Raw genomic sequence first — 20,882 nt, 5'->3', positions numbered from 1 at the left:
GCTGCTGTGACAAATAATCACAAATGTAGTGGTTAAAACAAAACAAATTTGTTATCTATAGTTCTGGAGGCTGGACATCCAACACAGGTCCCACTGGGCTAAAATCAAGGTGTCGGCAGTGCTGGTTCCTTCTGGAAGCTCGAGGGGAGAATCCGTTCCCTTGCCATTTCCAGCTTCTAGAGGCTGCCCGCATCCCTTGGCTCATGGCCACATCACTCCAACCTCTACATGCATCTCTGACTCTCTGACCTCCTGCCTCCCTCTTGTATGGACCCCTTCTGATTATGTGGGCTCACCCGGCTAATCCAGAATAACGTCCTCCTTTCAAGATCCTTACTCACTTCTGCAAAACCCCTTGGCCCTCTATGGTATCATATTCACAGGGGATCAGAATTTGGACAATCTTTGGGGGTCCTTTATTCCGCTTCCCACACCTGCCCCTTTCGCCGGCCACGTTGGTCTGTTAAGCATAGAAAGGGCTGTGGACCAAGAGCGTGCTGGAGCCACTCATTCCGGCTCGTACCGGCTCCTGAAATCCAATCGTGTATCTCTTCCAATTCTGGTCCAGGAACAGAATCAGCCAAGGTAGCATCATTCACGGCACAGAAGTTGGCACACGCTGTGATCAGTGTTTTTTATTCCAGAGGCCTGTTGTCGTACATTTATCAGTACACCGCTGGCCGTGGCTGCCACTGATACTGAGCACCTCTGTCTGCAGTGTGTGCACGTGCCGGGCATGGCGCTAAGTAAGCATTTTACGTGGATTAATCTCATCGTTGGGATCTTGGCACTGTTCTCCGTGTGCATGGGATGTATTTTGTCATCCTAATGAACAGGAATTGTCATGAGACCACAGAACTAGGTCAGCACTGACAGGAGGTGACCCAGCCATGGACCCTCCAGAGTGCAGCTAGTCCTGTGGCAGAGTCCCCTTCGGTCTTCTCCCAGTCAGGTGTCACAGGCTTTGTGTCATAAGGGGACTTGGTCCAGGTCACACCGCTAGACTATGGGGGAGTCCAGACTTGAACCCAGGTCTGTTGGAGACTCAGCCACTGCAGAAGTCCCCGATCACACAGAAGGCGTCCCCCAGCCCACTTCCCACTCTGGGCAGGCGCAGCTCGCCTCCAGGTGCTGGTGTGAATCTGCTCAGGGTTTGGAACAAGCCTCTGAGCCTGATTCCCCTCATTCATTCAAGCCAAGAGATTTCCCCGAACTCTGCCCTGGCAGAGCAGCTGATGTTTCCATGGCAATTGGGGTGAGAACTAGGGGAGACCCGGATCTCCTGACTGAGGGTGACCCAAAGTTGTACACGCTTGTGCATGCATGAGTCTGCGTGTGCATGGGTTAGGGGCAAAAGGTGGCCTTTGATGTTGAGAGGCTCTGGCCTTTGTGAGAGTCCCTTGACCGTCAGAGCCAGGGTCACTTGGAGAAGAGGGCTTTGGGGTCAGGCAGGGAGTGATGCTGCATTTCTGTCCCGGGGAGTGGTCGGTGGGAAAGTGGGACTGCCACAACATTGTGCTTTGCAGCATGCGCCTGACCACCTGGCTTCAAGGCCTGGCCCTGTGTCTGCAGCCTGTGAGCCTGAGCCTCAGTTTCCTCATCTGTATTGTAGGGTGAGCTGCTAACAGTCCCAGCTTCCCAGGATAGACCTGCAAGGACTGAATGAGCCAATCCATGTGTAGGGCTTAGTGCTGCATCTGGCACATATTAAATGTCCTGTAAATACTACTGTTGCCATCAGCAAATCTGCTAGAAGCGGGGGTAAGAGCGGCAGCGACATGCATGAGAGTCGGCAGGGCTTTCCTCCGGCTACATTGTATTTGAGAGGAATTGAAGATGGTGATGCTAACAGTAATGATGGCTTCTCTTCTATTTGACCACCTGTGTGTCCAGCATGCTTTGAGATGCTTTATAGGTATCATACCCAATCCTCATGACATCCCTGAATGATCGGGGTTATTGTCTCCATTTTACAGATAAGAAAATCAAGGCTGAGTTGCCCAAGGTCTCTGAACTAGGTGTTGTGGATAAAGGAAGGTTTTGCTCTCCACCCGTTGATTTTTAACTCAGGTCTGCATGAGTTCAGGGCTGCTTTTCTACCATGACTTTCTGCAGTTGGCAAGAAGTGCAGTGGTTAAACCTGCAGGCTTGGGGGCCTGAGTTGAAATGCGTTGATGTGAGATCTCAGGGTCTCAGTTTTTCCCTCTGTGAAATGGGTATGGTGTCGCCCACATCTTAGGGCTGTTGTGAGGGTTGATGACAGAATATGTGGAAAACAACTGCCAGGTGCCCAGAGTACTTGGTACAAAGGAGACATGCAAACTTCTCCCACCATCATCATCCCACCACCATGCCTCTTTCCCATTCATCCAGGCCACTCCTAACTAAGTTGAGATATGCATGCAGTCAAAGCTCTTCCAGGCACCCGTGTCTGAAGTCACTCCTACCCAGCAAAATAAGCACATGATAGCAGTGAGATCTTACTTCAGAGAAGTCCCCCTGGTTATCACTTTTATTTTGATTTTACACCCAAAAGGTTGGACAGACAGGCTGGGGCTCTTGTACTGGCCTGTGAAATGCTCTGAAATGCTGTAAGCCAGTGACCGGACTTTGCTGTCCTGTTCTTGTCATTGCAGGCTGCCAACAGCTACCTGCGAGACCAGTGGTTCCATTCTCTGCAGTGGAAGGTAAGTCCTGACTCGGTTGCTCATTTGGGCATGGCTCAAAGCTGGCCTGTTACCCAGAGGCGTGAAGGCGGAGAGCTCTTGCCTTTCACGTGGTTCAGCCAAGGAACCTTGCTGCATTGTGTCAAAGCGTCTCCCGCTTCGCCCTCTGACTGACGTTGACATCCTTCTCCGTGCGGTGCCGAAGCGGCATTCCTGCCCCATTGGTCTTGACTGCTCCTGAGCCTTATAGCGTTGTGCCTGCTTCTAGAAGGGTGTAGACCTGCTTGCTCTCAGAACAGGGGCTCGCCTGAGGGACTGGGGGAGGCAGGACTTCAGGGGTTCAAGATGCTGGTTTGAACATAGCTTGTAAAGGTAGCAGCAAAGGTAAGTTTACTAGACATTGAAAGGCCCAATTCCATAGTCTTCACTCCTTTCAGTTACCTGGATCTTTGGCCCAATTTCCTGGCTTTAGCTCTTCATGGGATGGTCCAGAACCTTCCAGTACATAAGGAAAATTAGTCTTCTACTGGTCACTTTCAAACCCAGGAGCCAGATCTGCTGAGAAGGGTCCTCCTAAACCCCCCCCCCCCCAGGGAGTCCACGACCTTCTCTGTCGACCTTTTCTGTTGCTCAGGACCCAGGAGGCGTGGAATGTGCCCATGTGCCCTGCCTCCCTGTCTCTCCTGCCTTCTGATCTTTTAGTTTAGAACAAGCTGTGACAGCCTTGTGGCCTCACGGAGCCAGCAGGGTCTGGCTGGAATGGCTGGTACATGTCCTGAGCTATTATTTTTACTGGAAGTTGGAGAGCCCCAGAGGATGAGCGGCTGGCCCTCTGCAGGGTTTCAGGCCATGTGCCATCTTGGCTGACCAAGGGGACACTCAGAATGCCTCTCACATCTCTGGAGGGGCTCTCATCGTAGCCAGGCGGAGGACGGAAATAAAACCTCGGAAAATTACATTCCTGGTCCCAAAGAGGGCCACTCCTCTCTGCTCCCCCTGACAGCTGCTTGTTCTCTCGCTTTGTGGCCCATGTGGCAATCTCAGAAGCTGAGCGTGAGTCTCCACGTTGGGGCTCCTAAGGGAAAGGACTAGATTTATTGAGCACCTACAATGTTCCAGGAACTTGTGTCTGGGCTCAGGTCCATTTGACCCTTGTCACAGTCTTAAAAGGCTGGTTATTTTCATTGTTCCCATTTTATGTACAGGAAAGGTGAGGCTAGACAACTCCCATAGCTAGTAAGGGCCTGATCCGGAGTTCAGACCTACGTCTTTCCCATACCTGTAGGTGTCTAAATGTAGGTCGAAGGCACTGGGTGGCAGCTGAAAAAGCAAGGTGGCACATGCCTGCTGGTGGAGTCAGCAGGTGCTACTGAGAGCTCGATTTCCCCAGGGAGCTTGTCCCTAAGGCCTGGCTCTCTGCAGCTAGCTGTGTTCCAGGACAGGCAGGGTATACGTCAGGACCTACTGGGGGCCATCTGGGAGCTCAATGCCAGAGCAGGTGAGAGGGAGGGAGGATAGCAGAGATGGTGGTTTTAGGGGGCTACCTGAAGGAGGAAGCCATTTCACTGCCCCTGACAGCAGCCGCCTACGTCTCCCCTCTTTGTTCTCCATGTGTGTTTCCCATGTGAGTCCTCAGTAAACGATTGCCTTGCTTTTTCTTAGCTCAGGACGGGGCCGAAAGTACTTAGAGACATACAGCCTGGCCAGCAGGATGGGAAAATGCCTCATTGAAAAGATGGCCAAGATTGGTGTCAAGGGAGAGGCTCTCTTTTGTGGTATTCCCCAGAGCTCTGCTTTCTGTTTTGCCTTGGTCAATGTTGTTTTCAACGGCGACTTACTGGGAACACCTAAAAGGGCAGTGCTGGTGAAATTTGTGAATACCATGGGATCACTAGATGGTGGGCATAGAAAGCTGAATTTCGGGAGACTTGACTGTCTAGAAGGATGATTTGAAAGTGACAGACTTGAAACATAAACATTCAAATGTCAAGGATTGCATGTGGGGTTCAGACTGTTGATTGAGAAAGTACAGAATTGGAGATCCCAGGGCTTCTAGCAGTTCTCATAAACAGCCGATGTCTGCACTAAATTTTGGTGACATTCAGTTTATTTATGGTTGTGAAATTTAATCAGTTAAATTAAAAATAAAAGAAAGCATCCAGGAAACCCAAGTTTAGGGTGTCAAGGAACCGGCAAGTGTTCAGCAGTGTGGCCCTTTAGCCAGGTGGTGGATGGTGACTTTTGTTTTCACTGTATAAGCATTCAGTTATGTCTTAGGCATGTGTAAGATACTGGCTGTTTTTCCTCTTTGACAGTTGGCACTGTACTACTAACACACACACACACACACACACACACACACACACACACACAACTTAGGTATGCTGCCACCAGGTGGCAGTGGTTTCTCAGTGTGTGCAACTTGATTTCGTTCCTGTGGCTGTTTGCCACCCAGTTTTGATGAGATTGGAGGAGGCTTGCTCTCCTTCCTTTTAAAATGGCAAAGATACATAAGGTGTTTTGGAGGCACTGCTGGCTAGTGAAATGAACTGAGAGACCTGGATTCGAATCCTGGTTCTGTAGCTTCCTCGCCTTGTGGTCTGCATAGATTCTAGCAAGTATTTATTAATTCAGATGCAGTTACCGAGTACCTACAATGTACCAGGCATGGCCAGGCTCTTTCCTGCTCATTGCCATTCAGCAAATGAGGGAACCAAGGCTCAGAGAGGTCTAGTGACTTGCCCATAGTTACAAGCAGATGTCAGTATAGATCTGTGGGTCTGCCCGGCCTCCTTCGTCCAGCAGTGCCCAGTTCTAAACCCTTCAGCCCGCTCAGGATGTGTCTTCTTCTCCTCGTGCAGCCATTGTCTCCTCCATAGTTATAACCAACCATTTTGGGTGTTTCCTTTTTCTTTTTTCCCGTTTTTTCCTTTCTTTTCTGTATCTTTAATTAAAAAAGAGAATCAGTAGAACATCAAAATTAAGGATTTTAGAAATTCCACAACCTCGGTTTGAGTTTTTAAATTTTCTAAATGTTGTCTTTGTCTTTTTTCCCCCTACACCAAATACGTATTTGCATCTTGTAGCCACAGTGCACCTAGAGAATACATTCTTCTACTTGTAAAGAACATTTCCTCTTAAATACTGTGTTCCCACTGATTTAGTTTTTATCGAGTTGTCCTGGTATGTCTAGGGCTTTCTCAACAGGGGCGGTATTGCCCCCAAGAGGACCCAAACTGGTTGTTTGGGGCTTTAAAAACCTTGTTACAATAGTATATGGCCCTCCAAAGTTCAACTCTACTCAAGAAAATCTTATTTTTCACTATTTAATTTCAAAGGGAGGAGGCATGGGGGGATGCAGTGTCTAAAACGGTTCCTTAGGGAGATGATCGTGAAGAAAGGTTGAGACATGCTGCTGGAGAAGCTGCCTCATGTTGTGTTGTGGAGCGAGACAGAGTATGAATAAAATATCTGTATAATATGCTTGGCAATGTCTGAGCCGTCCTCCGAACACCCTTATGTGAGGCTGAATTCCTGTGCGTTCACACGCCATCACAGGCCCTCCACGTCCATTGGGGGCATTTCCTCAGCACCGGGCTCTATGTTTTGAGCTTCATCTGTCTCACTGAATAGTCTTTCGTTATTGACGTTTGCAAGTGAAGAAATTTGAGTCACTTGCGCGAGGTCTCGAGGCCACCCTGAAGGGGAGCAGGGTTTGACCCACGGTGTGTTAGGCCCCAGGATCCCCTTCCCTGCCCCCGCCCCAGCTGCTCTATTCTTCCTCTCAGCCTCCCACCCTGCCACCTTCAGCCAGAACTGGTCAGGGAGATCCAGAGGAGGCCTGGAGCCCCAAAGGAGGACAACCAGCATCTCTGGTCCCAGGAAAGAGGGTGGGATGGGATTTCTCGGGGCATCGGAATGGCCGCTGCAGCCCTCCCAGCGTCCATTGGAGCAGAGTATGCTGTCCTGAGGCCTCCCGGGGGAGGCCAGCCCTGTTTGGTTTGGGTGGTTTGGCCCCTGAGGCCAGTTCCTGAGGGTATGCAGGCATAAACAGTGTGCTGAGTTAATGAGACCTCCTTTCTGACTCAGGTGCACTTTGGAGGCCAGGTCTTGTGGAGACAGGCCTGTCCATGTGTGCATGGCTGGGAGGGGATAACCTGGTTTGTGTGACAAAGCCAAGAATGTATTCCGGGCTCTGAAAGGAGGGTGTGTGTTTACAAAACTGTGAGAAGACTGGCCTGTTTCTGTGTCCAAGATTCGAGGTGACAGGCCCTGAGTACCCGGCTGGGAGGAGACATGCACCAGGCCCGTAAAGGAGCCCTAAGAAGCAAGAGACCTGCTTTGCATAGGGTACGTCTGGTGCCTCCAGCTCTGAAAACCAGCCTTTTCACTTCCTGAGAGGGGTTCTTCAGGCCGTTGCACAGAAGTCTTGAAAACCCCAATGATTTTATCCCTAGCGGAAGCTGGGTCACTAAGAATGGCAGATTATATGTGAGACAAGAAGCTACCCTATTTTCCTGTCCCAAGGCTGCAAGGCAGATGAAGGCCCTTGGCTCTGGGAAAATCCCGGTCCAGGTTTGCGTCTCTTCTGGCTGGCTGCCTGGCCACACTGCCTCCTTCTCCCCAGCAGGGTTTCCCGAGCCCCTGGGGTAGCCAAAGCCTCATGGTCACCCCTGTTTAGGGCTCTGTCCCTCCTCTGAACAGAGTAGGAGGGTGGAAAAGAATGTGGGTTTGTGTGGGGGATGAGGGGTTGTGACCATGTTATGAATGCATTGGGTATAGAGTGTGTTTATTTGGGCTTCAGTTTTCTGTGAAATGGGGATGATACTAGTACCTCGCTCATTGGGTCTTTTTGAGGACAGGATGCTCTGTTGTTTGTGAAGCAGTTAGAAAGGGGCCCCCAGGAGCCAGTGCTGTGGGAGCATCACTGCATGCACCTTACTGGTGTGTCTCCTGTGTGTTGGTGAGGGGGAGCAGCCAGCTCAGCTCCTGCTCCCTCTCCCAGCCCCTCCTGGACCCCCGGTGTGGCATGTCTGTAAGAACCGAGGATGCGGACAGTCTGTCCTCAGGAAGCCCTGCGCGGCACAGGCCGTGGAGTGTTTCTCAGGTTTTGGAGCGTCACTGCGCCTGGCGCTTACTGCACATTCTCCCTTAATCCTCATAATGATTCTGCAAGGTCTTCACTAGCCTTTCCCATAGATGAGGGGACCGAGAGTCTAAGGGACAAAAGACATTGCCCGGGACAGCCGGCTCCTAAGGATGTCACAATCTATCTTCCATGTAAGGCCCTGGGGGAGCCTGTCCTATGCCCGAAGGCCCTGCTGAGAGGCACAGCCACCATCAGGGTCCCCAGTGGGCAGGTGAAGAACCAGAGGCTCAGAGGTGAAGACCGTGGGGACTGGAAGCCTAGGTTCTCTCTCATTACGCTCCCCCCGGGAAAGGCTGGGCCCATCACCCCCATTCCCACACAGGGAGAAAGGCTCTATCTGGTGTCAAGATTCCTGAAGAACAGGTTAGAGGGATAGAAGACCTTTGAGCTGATGCAGCCTCCTCTGAGGGGGAGCTCCTGGGGGACAGATGGGACCCTCTAGTGGGTGCTGTCACCCCCACTCTGACCTCCTCGAGGCCTTTCCTCAGGGAAGAGCCTTTCCTAGTCCTGCAGCTGTGGCCCCCGGACGACTTTCTCCACCCAACTACTAAGCCCCCTGAGCTCACGCGCCCCGAGTCTTTCTCCAGCCCCCCTCAAGCACAAAATAGCAGGTGGCCTTCACCACCCTTGACAGGTGCTATTTCAATCACCCTGTTGAATCCTCCCAATCCTGAGGAGATGCCTCGTCCTCCTATTTTCTCATTCCACAAGTGTGGAGACTGAGGCTAAGAGATGAAACCACTCGCTCAGGGTCACACAACTATTAAGTGGCAGAAGTGAGGTTTGAACACAAGTTTAACGGATTGCAGAACCTGGATCTTAGCCATCTGGAACATACCTCCCAATGGCACACATGTGTGAGTGCCCCTGCCAAACACATGTATACATACACACTAGACTGTGCCTCACACCTGTGAGCTTGTACTTCCTAACCATCCCTGCAGTTCCTTTTTCTTGTGATTTGCATGTTTGGGGTCTTGTGTTTCTGAGCTCTACATTTTCTCTAAGTCTCACAAACGTCACCATGAGGGTTATGTAAATTAACCTCTGATTTGGCAATTCCCTGCTTGTCAGGGGTAGGAGCCGTCCGGCATGCAGCATCTCACAATGTCAGACCAGCCTGAGAAGGTCAAGCTCAGCGCCAGCCCCCTTACACATCTGCCCCAAACACATGGGGCCTGTATCCTCAGATTCCAGCATCAAGGCCCTGTGTTCCCAGACCTAGGCTTGCTCCTAACTCCCCTTTGCACTGGGCCACCACCCTCCCATGTGGCTTCTGGCTCGGCTCACCTCATCTGGCCAAGCTGTCCCTTTGCCTGGAGGGAAGACCTGAGCCCTGCTTCACCCCTGCACCACTTCTGTGGTGGCCTCCTCCCTCTCTGCCCTTCTCTCTCCCACTCTGTCTCTGCCTTTTTACAGCAGTCATGAAAACATCTTTACAACCACATCAAGGGTAGCAGCAGCTCTGCTCCTGCCGGTCCCCGCCCAGTGACTGATGGCACCCTTGTGAGGCCCTTCCAGGCTTCGCCCATCTTTGCACGGACATTTGACCACTGTGGGCAGGTGCATGGACAGTCCTGCTGCTTCATTCCAACATTGCAGCTTAAACATTTCCACACATGTCCAGGCCTACATGGACACACCCTTGCAGGCGTTTGGGCGGTTCCCGTTGTTCTCATTGTAGATCATGCAGACATGACTATCCCAGTATTGCAGCTTTTTCTTCTCTAGAACCACTTTTTTCAGGGCAGATTTCCAGAACAGGGTTACTAGGCAGAGTAGGGGTATTTGTGTGTGTGTGTGTGTGTGTGTGTGTGTGTGTGTGTGTGTGTGTGTGTGTCTTACCATATATTGTTAGTTTGTTCCCAAAAGAATGATTTTTGCAATGCTTAAGGGTGAGGGCTCTGGGCCACACTGCCTGGGTTCAAATCTGGGCTCCACCACTGCTCCTGGCTGTGTGACCCTACACTAGTTACTTTCCTCTCTAGGCCTTTATTTCCTCCTGAATAAAAATGGGGTTCATAATAAGACCAAGGTACTTGGGATGATTAAATGGGTTAATAGCTGTAAAGAACTTAGAACGGCACCTGCCATGTGAGTATTGGATCAATGTTAATTATTCTTATTCTTCTTTAATGATCAAGGACCCTGCTTCCCTTTGTGTAGACCTGTCCTAGAAGACAGCTCTAGAAGAAAGGAGGCACATGCATAGCGTGTGTGCCACCGTCCCCCAGCGAGCCTGTGACAGGCATCACTAATCAATCACTGCCCTCTTTGCCGAGGCAGAACTCTGCTCAACATAGCCCCCTGCTGGTCCACCTGAGTTCACAGAAGGAGGTCCCCTGCTTTAGGGACCTCGTAGTCCTGTGGTCAAGAGTGTCAACTGTCCTGCCTCTGAGAAGGAAGGCAAAACGGAACCAGGATGGGTGGGTGGGAATTGGCCTCAGTGCTCTCACTGCCCCAGCCACAGGTCTGCTTCATCCAGGTCAAAAAGGCAGGAATTCCGTCAAGATTAATTTCTGGCACTTGGTCACAGAGGGCTTTGTGACCTCTTAAGAGGGGATCAAGGGATTCAGCAGAGCTCTGAGAAGGGAGGGGCTTTCCCCACACGGCAGGGGGCCCACCACATTCCAGGACTTCAGGAGTGGCCATGGCAGGAGATGCAGCCAGTGGTAGTGCTGAGCCCGAGAACAGAGGCCCTTACAGAGGCGAGTCCAGCCATGCTGCATCAGCACTTATGCCCAGCGGAACCGAGGGGAGGCCACAGGAGCCCAGGCTGCCAGTCCCCTGGGAGTGCCACAGTCCTCGGCAACCCCCGGGCACAGCTCGTGCCCCTCAGTGCGTCATTAGGGACCCTGTAACTAATAAGGGAGGCTTCAGGGATTGAAACTAACAAGTGGCAGAGGGCTGGGCAGCCTGGGGACCAGAGCTCATAGTCTTGTGGGCTTTCTTTACAGTAGATGGAGAAAACAGTTATTAGCTAATGTCAGGTACTGTGCTGAGGGCTGTCGTGTGTGTGATCTCTTGCAACTTTGTCAAAGTTTGATTAGACTCATCTTGAGCTGAGAGGGCAAAGGACTCGTACACATCACACAGCTAGAACCAGGCAGAGCTGTTTTTGAACCCAGTGGTCTCTGAGTCCAGCCTCCTGCTGCCAGTGGGAGGTGGCACCACTAAGGACCTGGAGAAGGTGGGGGCATGGGCGTGCAGCCCCATTGAGCCACAGAGGCAGAGAAGCCCCAGGCCAGCATCAAGCCCTTGCAGTGGTCTCCACCTTCCCCAATCCGTGCTCCCTTTGGAGTTGACATGGCACATTTTGGTCTGTTTTTTAAATAAACTTTTCATTAAAGGATACATAGATAGCGAAGAGTGCACAGGCCAGAAGAATACTGCTGGATGAAGTCTCACAACTTCTCACGGAATTGATCCATGTAGCTGGCACCCAGAGCAGGAAACAGAGCGTGACTACCTCCCAGGAGCCCCCAGGCCTCTCCAATCCCTCCACTCCCTCCACCCCACACCCGCCATGGGGAACCCCGATCCTGCCTACTAGCAGCGTAGATACATATGTGTTTTCATACATCTGAACTTTGTGTAAATAGAATCATGCAGGCTGAACTCTTGTGCCTGCCTCCTTTGGCTCAGCATTATGTTTATAAGATTTATCTGTACTGTCGTATGTAAGCGATCATTTATTCGTTCTCTTTGCTGGATGGTGTTCTGTTGAATGAATCAGTTATGAATTTGTTCATTCTGTTACAAATACATATTTCCAGGTTAGCTATTGCGAGCAGAACCATGACAAACACGCCTTTTGACAAACATATAGGTCGGGCACAGGGATCCCTTTAATGGACACTGCCTCCAGTTTTCCGAAGTGGTCGTACCAGTTTACACACCCACCAGCTGTGCACAAGAGTCCTAAGGCACGGGATATTTAAAAATCTCATTTATTAAGGTTTTACTTTAATACTGAAAAGGACAAAGAGAACTAAAAATATCCCCACTGTCCATAAACCTCTGTTAACACTTTTTAAGCTAAAAAAAAAAAAATCAATCAATAATTTACGTATAACAAAATGCACACATCTTAACGGTTGGGTGTGGTGAGTTTTGACTATTATATTCACCTGAATAGCCACCACCCAAATTCCCGTCACCCCAGGAAATTCCCTCGTGTCCCTTTCCAGGAAGTTTCCCCTCCCCCCCAATAGCCTCCGTTAAGATGTAAGACAAATGAAAGTTACGCATGTATGCGGTGATTCTAAAAAGTATAGGAAGGTGTAAGATGCACACTCTCTTCCTCCCCCAAAGGCAGTCCTGTTAGATGTCCTGTGGGGCCTTTCCAAAGGTTTTTATGAATATTCCTTTTCAAACACCACGCAGGTTTGATTACCCACATTGTTGTGTTCTTGCTTCTTTACCCTTTAAGTACCTTGGCGGCGAGGTTTGCACACACAGATCTCCTCCTTCCCTTTTTACGGTTTTGTAGTCTTCCACTCAGACCAGGGTCAAGCTGGATGGAACTTTAGATTTTACAGTAAAACAGTGTTGTCCAGATGGGGAAACTGAGTTCCTGCGGAAAAGGACAGGCATTTGTCGAGTACCTACCATTGATGGACCAGACACAGCACAGCAAGATGCGCTTTGCTACCTACAATCCTCAGCCTCTAACCATCCCCACTTGAAAGGTCAAGAACCTGAAGCCAGGGGTCCTGGGTGGAATGAGCTGCCCCAGTCCAGAGAGTGGGAAGTGGAGGAGCTGGGTCTGCACCCTGTCCCTGGAACCCCAAGCCTTTCCCTGCACCCTCCTGCCCCAGCCAGGGCTTCCCCAGTCCCTGTCAGAGGGCTGGCCTTGGGCTTTATTTTGGGACATCCTAGACACCCCCACCCATTCCTGTGTGAAGGTCTTCCCTGGGCCCCAGGAATGGCTCATGACAGCCAGCTCTTCAAATGTCCAAGAAAGAAGTGCATTGTGGGTTGTTGCTTTTTTCCAGACAAGGAGGGAGGGATCAGAGCTTTTGTGTGTCATCCCACGCATGCTTTGATGGGGGCTGATGAGTCACTGAACCATACAAGGAAGTTTTTTCACGTAAACGGTTTGTGGGTGAACTTGTTTTTGGTCCTTTAAGGCAGATTTTTTTTTTCTCTTTTTTTCCTCTTTAAATAAGTCTTTAAAACATAAACGTGAGGCAATATTTTGACTAGCAAGGCCTTTTGTTCTACAGGAGTTGTAGCAGGTCCCTTTCAAAGCTGGGCAGTTGGCATTGCACCCCTGAGATGGGATGCGGGCCAGTGTTTGGATGGAGTCATGGCAGGGGTCCAGCCTCGGAGGGAAGGTGCCCTGCCCTTCTGTGTTTGCCCTGAGGCTCCTGCCTGCCTGTTGGCTCAGAGATGAGGCCAGAGATCCCAAAAAGAGCAGTGCCTGTCCCCACAGAGGAGTTAGGTGTCACCTCACCCAGTGGTGAGAAAATACCCAGTGAGGCAGCCAGCTCAACTCTCTGGTTAAAAAGGTGTTTGGGAGAGAAGCTAATTGACCAGGAAACAAGGGCAGAACCACTGCAGTCCTGATTCTTGAAGGACCCTGGTGCCTTCTTAGAACGAATAGACAGTTTTGCAGAAAGCCCTGAAATGGATAGAGAGCTGCTTTCAAGGGACCTGAATCCACCCCTGATTGAGCCTGCTGACCACGGGGGCAGGAAGCCAAAGTGGCTTATTTCTGGGTGGGGGCTGAGGCAGGCCGGTACTTGGAAGAAACCCTTTGACAGAGTGGGCTGAATCTGACCTCTGGACTGGAGCAGATGTCCAGGAGTATGTGGACCCTAAAATGCACACTTGGGAGGTCAGGGGCCCACTCATCATTGGCCAGAGATGGACATGAGCTACCCACTGGCATCTGTTTAGCTCTTGAAGCATTTGTCGATGTCTGCACTGAAGTTTCCATCTATGACGGTCCTCATCTCCTCCCAGGCCTCCCCGCCATGATGGTCCCAGGGATTTTGAACCAACAGCTCAGTGGTTCTCAAAGTGGGGTTCCCAGACCAGCAGCATCTGCATGGCCAGGGAACCTACTGGAAGTGCAAATGTTTGTCTCACAAACTCGAGAGTGTCTCATAAACTGGAGAGTTTTACACCCCCACCCCAGGTGATTCTGATACGCACCACAGTTCAAGACCCACTGCAGTAGTTGGAAGGAAAAGCAGTAGACATTTCGTGAGTTCCTACTGTTTACCATCCACTTCATCAGTGTTATCTTATTTAGGCCATACAGTGTCCCTGGGAGGTGGGGATTGTCCCCGTTGTACAGATGAGAAAACCGACTCTCAGATTAAATAATTTTCCCATGTGTCCAGCCAGAATTCAGACCCAGGCCTGAACTTCCTTCTGTGTCCAGTAGGCCCTGTTGCCGGGTCCCTCTCAGCCTGAGATCAGGCATGCATAGCCAAACATATCGGTAGCTTCTGGATTACCCTGCTAGTATCTCTTCCATTTGTGCAGGTAGCTTAGACTTCACCACAATGGCCACCCTCCAAGTCCCATTCCTGGGCTCTATTTTGGACTTCCCCTAGGCAAGTAGAGTTCTCGGCGTCCTGTCTGAGGGACCTTCCTCCACAAGGAAGGTCAGGCCCTGTGTAAATCCTGCCTCTCCACAAGACGCCCTATCCAGGAAGGCAGGCAGGAGTATGCCTTACTCTAGTTTTAGACACACCATCACTACCTGCCGGACTACGTATGTTGGGGATCAACTGTAAATTAATTTGTCAGGGAACTGGATCCTCCTCCAGGGTGCTCATAAATTAAGGCCTTTTGTAGACGGAGCCATGGCTGCAGCCCAGAGGAGACAGCCTGACAAGGAATGGAGGCTTCCCAAACAAAGGGATAAGCGGATGAGATGGCCTTTGAAGTATTGTGAGCACTAGCTAAAGTTCTCACTCCTATAAGCAGCCGAGGCTCCCATGGAGGTGCTCCTGTCTTGAGGCCAAGCAGGGAGCTCCTTATTTGGTACAGAGGTTTCCCTTTGCGGGCCCCGAGGAAACAGCCCTGTGCTGGGCGCTGCGTTTCAGGGGAGCAAACGTCAGTAGGGGCTGAGTCCTCTCACATGGCAGGAAGAGCGGCCTCTGGTACAGAATTTGTTTTTGTTTTTTAATTGGGGAATACTAGGGGACAGCGTGCTTCTCCAGGGCCCATCAGCTCCAAGTTGTTGTCCTTCAATCTAGCTGTGGAGGGTGCAGCTCAGCTCCAAGTCTAGTCGCCGTTTTCAATCTTTAGTTGTAGGGGGCACAGCCCATGTGGGAATTGAACCGGCAACCTTGTTGTTGAGATTCGCGCTCTAACCAACTGAGCCATCTGGCCGCCCCTCCAGAAGCTCAGTGGCAGCTCGTCGTCATCACTGTAGTTGTGGAGGGCGCAGCTCACTGGCCCATGCCGGAATGAACCGGCAACCCTGTCAGAGCTTGCACTCTAACCTACTGAGCCATCCAGCTGCCCCAGTATTTGCAATTTTAAATGTCTTTGGTGGGTGGCTCTGACTGGGGGTTTCCTCAGGAAATGGCATCTCCTGTTAATGATTGATAAGCAGTACTTACTGCAGCCTTTAGTATCATGATCAGGTTCTGCACGGGGCTCCCAGCACTAGAAACATCACTGAGAGTCACTGGGGAGGAATAGGATCTCCTTACACAGAATGTTTTAAACGTGGGGTCTTCCTCATGCTTGTGTGTGAAGTGGCCATCGCATTTATAGTTGAGGCGAAGCAGGACAAGTCTCTGGATATTTGAAGCCTAGAGAGGATGGGTGGACTGTGCCCTTGGCGACCCTGGAGGTGTGCGCTGGATCCAGGGGACGAACGCAGGGCAGGCAGTGGCCCCCTGCGGAAGAGCTTTGGTCAGCAGGAGAGCGCCCGGTCACTGAGGTGTGGCAGCCACAGTGTCTAATGGCACCTGCCAGAAGGACCATTGGGAGGATTTGCACAGAGGATTTGCCTCATTTTTATTTTCTAAATATATATGCTCCATTTGCCCAGTGGTATTTGAGGTGTTTTACGAAAACACACAGCATGGGACAATGCACACAAATTGATAATGGAGCAACTTCACCAGGTGTTAGAAAAAGCAAGAGGCAGAGACCTAGGTATAACGTGATGCCCTTTCTGTAACACAAAAGGAAGAACAAAGCAGCAAAAGCTGAGGACCAACGTAAATCTCTCTCTGCATTTGCATGTGATTATATGTGACTGTGAAGAAAGATCTGAACTGATTACACCAGGGTCAGCAGACTATCTGGGCCACCGCCTGCTTTTCCAAATAAGCAGTTTTATGGGCACATGGTCCCATCCATTCAGGCTACAGCAGCAGAGTGTGGCCGGGAAAGCCTGGAATATTTACTCTCCGGCCCTTTACAGAAATTGTTTGCCAAACGCTGATACGTATCCTGGTGTTAACATGGATATGAGGGTGCGGGGGTGGGGGAGGTGAAGTAGGGAGGCAGAGGTGAGGTTAAGAAAAAACCAGCATGTATGATGTGGGCTAAATGTTTGCACACTTTTATACTGATGTGTGTGCACGCTTGCGCACTCATGCACAGGAAGAGAATCCATGAAACAATGGTCACCAGCACACAAAGTGCAGGCCGTGAGCCCACACGATGGAGTTCTTACGCCCTTTACTCTCTTTCCTAACACGGTTCTGTACGATTCTAGTTTATCAGTGAACATGTGTTATTTCAAAAACCAGGTAATCTGATAGAGCACCGAAAAGTCAAAAATAACAGTATCTCAGATCCCTTCCAGCTCTTTCTAAGAATGTGGGATACTGACCAATTGGAGAATTCTGTGGACAGGACTGTACTACCTCCATGGTCCCAGTTTCTGAAATCTCTGGGTGCTACCATTATCCCATTTTACAGATGGGGAATCTGAGGTTCAGAGAGGTGCTTCCATTTGCCTGAGGCTGCACAGCTTATAAGTAGATCAGAAGTTCGAATGCTGATGTGCCCCACTCTTGGTTTATTATACTTCGCATACCTGAAAGCCAAAACAGCCTTGCTTGAGCCTCTGTTTTCCCAGATTTGACAGGCTGGTGGGGAGGCAAGTGAGCAAAGGACAGTGAGACTGTAGTGTTGGGTGTGCTAAGCATAGGACTAGGAGCCCACCAGCCTCCCTTGAGTGCTGTGACCAGGCTGGAAGGCACATGCAGCCCCGCTCTGGGCACTGTCCATTGTATGCCATAGCAGGGCGCTGCTGGGAGAAATGGCCTGCCTGGAGTTAGAGCCACCTGGAGACAGGAGGGCACGTCCAGATGCTGAGAGCATGTCCAGGGCTGTACTTGTGTTTGTGCAGCTCAGGATCTCTTCATGGCCCATGACTCAGGATGATGAGGTGACCCCGAGAAGGAGTCCTGGTTTAGACAGATGGCTTTGACCCAGAGTATGTTGCTGTCCCCCTCTATGTCATGGTCATGGTCTCCTCGTCTTAAGTGTGTGTGTGTGTGTGGGGGGGTCACACCTGCCCCCTTAGACTGGACCAGCCCTACTGACCCCTGGCTACATTCTGGAATCACGTTTGGATTTTAAATACACTTCATTTAGTGTCATAACATGGAATTTACCATTTTAACCATTTTAAGTAGCACTAAGTACATTCACATTGTTGTGCAACCACCACCACCATCATCTCCAGAGTTTTGTCGTCTTCCCAAACTGACACTCTGTCCCCATTAAACACTAACTCCCCATTTCCATTCCCCCAGCTCCTGGTACCTACCGTCCCACTTTCTGTCTCTGTGAATCTTATTACTCTCGGTCCCTCATATAAGTGAAATCATCCGTATTTGTCTTTTTGTAACGGGCTTATTTCATTTTACGTAGCATAATGTCCTCAAGGTTCATCCATGTTGTAGCACGTGTCGGGATTTCCTTCCTTCTCATGGCTGAATAATACTTCATTGCATGGATAGACTACATCTGTTTATCCATTCATTCATCAGTGGGTACTTGAGTTCCTTCCACCTTTTGGCTCTTGTGAATAATGTTGCTATGCCCATTGGTGTTTAAACATACTTTAAAATACACCAGTGCCAAAAACTATACGGATGCCTGGTCTCTACCCTGCCCCCAACACCCTCCTGATGAGGTTGACCTGGGGTTGGACTCTGTTACTGGAATGTTGGTAAGCCCCCCTAAATGGTTTTCGGTACGTAGCCAGGATTGAGAACCCTGAAATAGTTGTTTTGGGCTGAGCGCCTAACTCAGTGCCCGCTGTAGGAAGCCCTGGGTTTTCAGCTGGCATGATGGGGGTACTGGTGGCTGATGTGTGACCCTTATAAAAGGAAAGGGAGCTCCATTTGCTCTCAGCCGGAGTCTGTCTCATGACCCCTCTTTGCCAAGGACCCTATGCAAGCCCTGTGCTGATGTCCTGCCCGAATTCTCCTGGGCGATCCCCCTGTGGTCACCCCTCTGGGTGATCAGGTGGCTCCTCCAGCCCGATGTCACTGATGGGGCAGGTGCCCAAGTGTGCAGGTGTCCCCGTCAAGTCTTTCCCGAGGCAGCAAATGACCCGGGGCTTATTCGTTCCGATTATGAGTGTATAAGTGGACACCCGCACTCCCACCCCCTGAGGGAGCAAGAAAGAGATGGGGGGGTGTTGTCAAGTCTTCCCCCAGGAAGACAAAACCCAACGAATTCCACACTGAGGCTAAGCTGGGAGAGGCTGCTGAGAGCGGGGGCTCCTAGGTGCTAGTGCCCTCTCACCCACAGTGCCAGAGGGCCCTCAGCTGCCACCATCACAAGATAAAAGGGGTGGAAGGGTCAGCTCACATGGCGGGAGCAGAACAGCAGAGCGAAGGGGAGCCAGGTGTCCTGGGATCTGTCGTCCTTTGCGGCTCACCACTGTATGAGATTCCTGTGGCTGCTGTATGCAATAAAGTGCCATTAACTGGGTGGCTTAACACACCAGAAATTTATCATCTCCCAGCTCTCCAACATCAAGGTGTTGGCAGGGCCCTGCTGCCTCCAGAGACTCTATGAGAGGTTCTTTTCTCTTGCATCTCCCAGCTCCTGGGGGCTGCCACAAATCTTGGCATTCCTTGTCCTGTAACTGCATCATTCCAGTGTCTGCCTCCATCTTCGCATGGGCCATTCTCCCTTGCATCTGAGTGTGTTTTCACAGGGCCTTTTTATAAGGAGACCAGCGGTTAGATTCAGGGCCCACCCTAATCCAGCATGACCTCATCTTAACTTGATGGCATCTGCAAAGACCTATTTCCAAATAAGGTCACATCCACAGATACCAGATTTTAGGACTTGGACATGTCATTTTGGGGGACACAGTTCAACCCACAATACCAGCTGTGTGACCTCAAGCAAGGCGCCTCCTTCTGCTGTGTATATTGGGGACAGAGTGAGTGTATCTGCCTCGTAGGGAGAAGTAAACAAGGTGTGCAGGTTAGGGTTCAAGAACGTTATTCTTACCTGGAAGCTACATAAAACTGCAGACTCCCAGGCCTCCCCCAGATTCTGAGTTGGAATCTGCCTTTTAACAAGACCCTCTCCCCCGGCCCCCCAGGTAGTTCTGTGCACAGGAGCGTTTGAGGAGGGTTAACGGGTTTGGTGCAGTGCCTGGCACAGCAGAAGCACTCCATCCATGTTAGCCGTTACTCCTGATTTTTATTCTGCTCCCTTTTACAAACACTGAGAGCACCTTCCATGTGCCCGAAGTGGTTTCAGTCACCACCCAAAACAGTAAAGAAACAAACGAGGCTCCAAGGAGCCCAGAGCTCAGTGAGAAAAATGACCATACACAGTTTTTTAAATGCAGTCAAACGGATGCATGTGGTAATTGGATTTTGCCAAGGATGCAGCAGGCCCTGAGTACCCAGTAAGATGCGGTACCCAGCTGAGAGTCTGGCACCAAGGCCAGTTCATCTCACCAGCCTGATGCATGGTTGCCCAGGCAACCAGCCGCTGCCCCAGAGATGATGAGCAGGACACTGGGCCCGAGTTCCTGCTGTTTCCTTGGAAGCAGTAATGATTGTGGGGAGACCGCCTCTGGTGGGCGTTTAGGGAGCTGAGTGCCCAGGCTCTTTTCCCCACTTTCAAACAAATTGCCCGTCTCTTCAGGACCCAGCTTTCCAGGTAGATGTCAGCTGGATGCCCGGCTGCAGCCAGTCTGGAACTGTCCTGGGTAGCCAGCTCAACTCTCCAATTGAACAGACTTCTTGTTCGTTTAGCAGCAGGCGGCAGCATCAGTGGAGACAGAGAAAGCACTCAGGTGTGCCTCTCAGAGTGGCATGGTCGGGCGCTCAGGATCCAGAGCTAGACCTGGGTCCCCATTCTAGCTCTGGCTCTTACTTGCTACATGAGCTAAGCTCTCTCAACCTCGGTTGTCTCATCCGAGAAATGGGGCTAATTATACCACTCACCTCACTGAGGGGTTGTGAGGATTAAGAAAATTACTTTGTATATACAGAGTGCTTAGCATAGGGCCCAGCCTGTGGAGAGCCCTCCAAAAGTGCTGACAATTATGCCCGGGTTATCACTTGTCACAAACGATTATGGTTGTTCCTGTCACACTGTAAGCACTGGATGAGTGGTAGTCAGTATTGCTGTAATTAGTGGCTTTGTTAGAATGAATTGAGCTGTGCCTGACCTTCCAGATGACAGGGGATGACCAGGGCTGGGCTGTGTCTCATTTTGCGTTGTTTTCTCTACTCCCTTCCCCCCTCGGTAGAGCCAATTCACAGAGCAGGTATCCCTACACTACCTTGAAAACCCTGAGTCCCTGGAGGGTCATCTGATTAGTCCATCTGTCAATTGGTAAGGCCAGCAGGTAACAGTTGAGTAAAGTAGGGTTTCTGTGCAGAGGGCACCAGGTGAGCTGAGAGGTTATGAGCTAGTCCGAGGTTGATGGTCAAGGGCAGTTTGGGGGTGACATACACGGGCCAGTCAAAGGCCTGGGTTGTATCTGAAGGCAAAGTGATGGTCTTTGATGCTAAAAGGATTTAAGGGAAGCTGTTCTGGAAGACTAAGGAGAAGGCCAAAAATGCCTCTCCCCCACACCCGCCCGAGGGTCA

General features: G+C 50.7%; 1 protein-coding gene across 1 annotated transcript in view; it reads left to right on the top strand.

Moving 5' to 3' along the window:
* The window catches only part of CMIP (c-Maf inducing protein), a 233,986-nt gene that overhangs the window by 153,184 nt on the left and 59,920 nt on the right, over positions 1-20,882 (top strand). The window contains exon 3 of the mRNA XM_019743707.3: positions 2,637-2,687. Coding sequence (XP_019599266.1) covers positions 2,637-2,687 — 51 coding nt within the window. The remainder of the gene's footprint in view (positions 1-2,636; positions 2,688-20,882) is intronic.

The sequence above is a fragment of the Rhinolophus sinicus genome, chromosome 8 (assembly GCF_057876585.1).
Source record: "Rhinolophus sinicus isolate RSI-liver-muscle chromosome 8, RSI-T2T, whole genome shotgun sequence".
NCBI lineage: Eukaryota > Metazoa > Chordata > Mammalia > Chiroptera > Rhinolophidae > Rhinolophus > Rhinolophus sinicus.
Note: the sequence above shows the minus strand (reverse complement) of the source record. Positions and strands in the feature narration are given on the sequence as shown.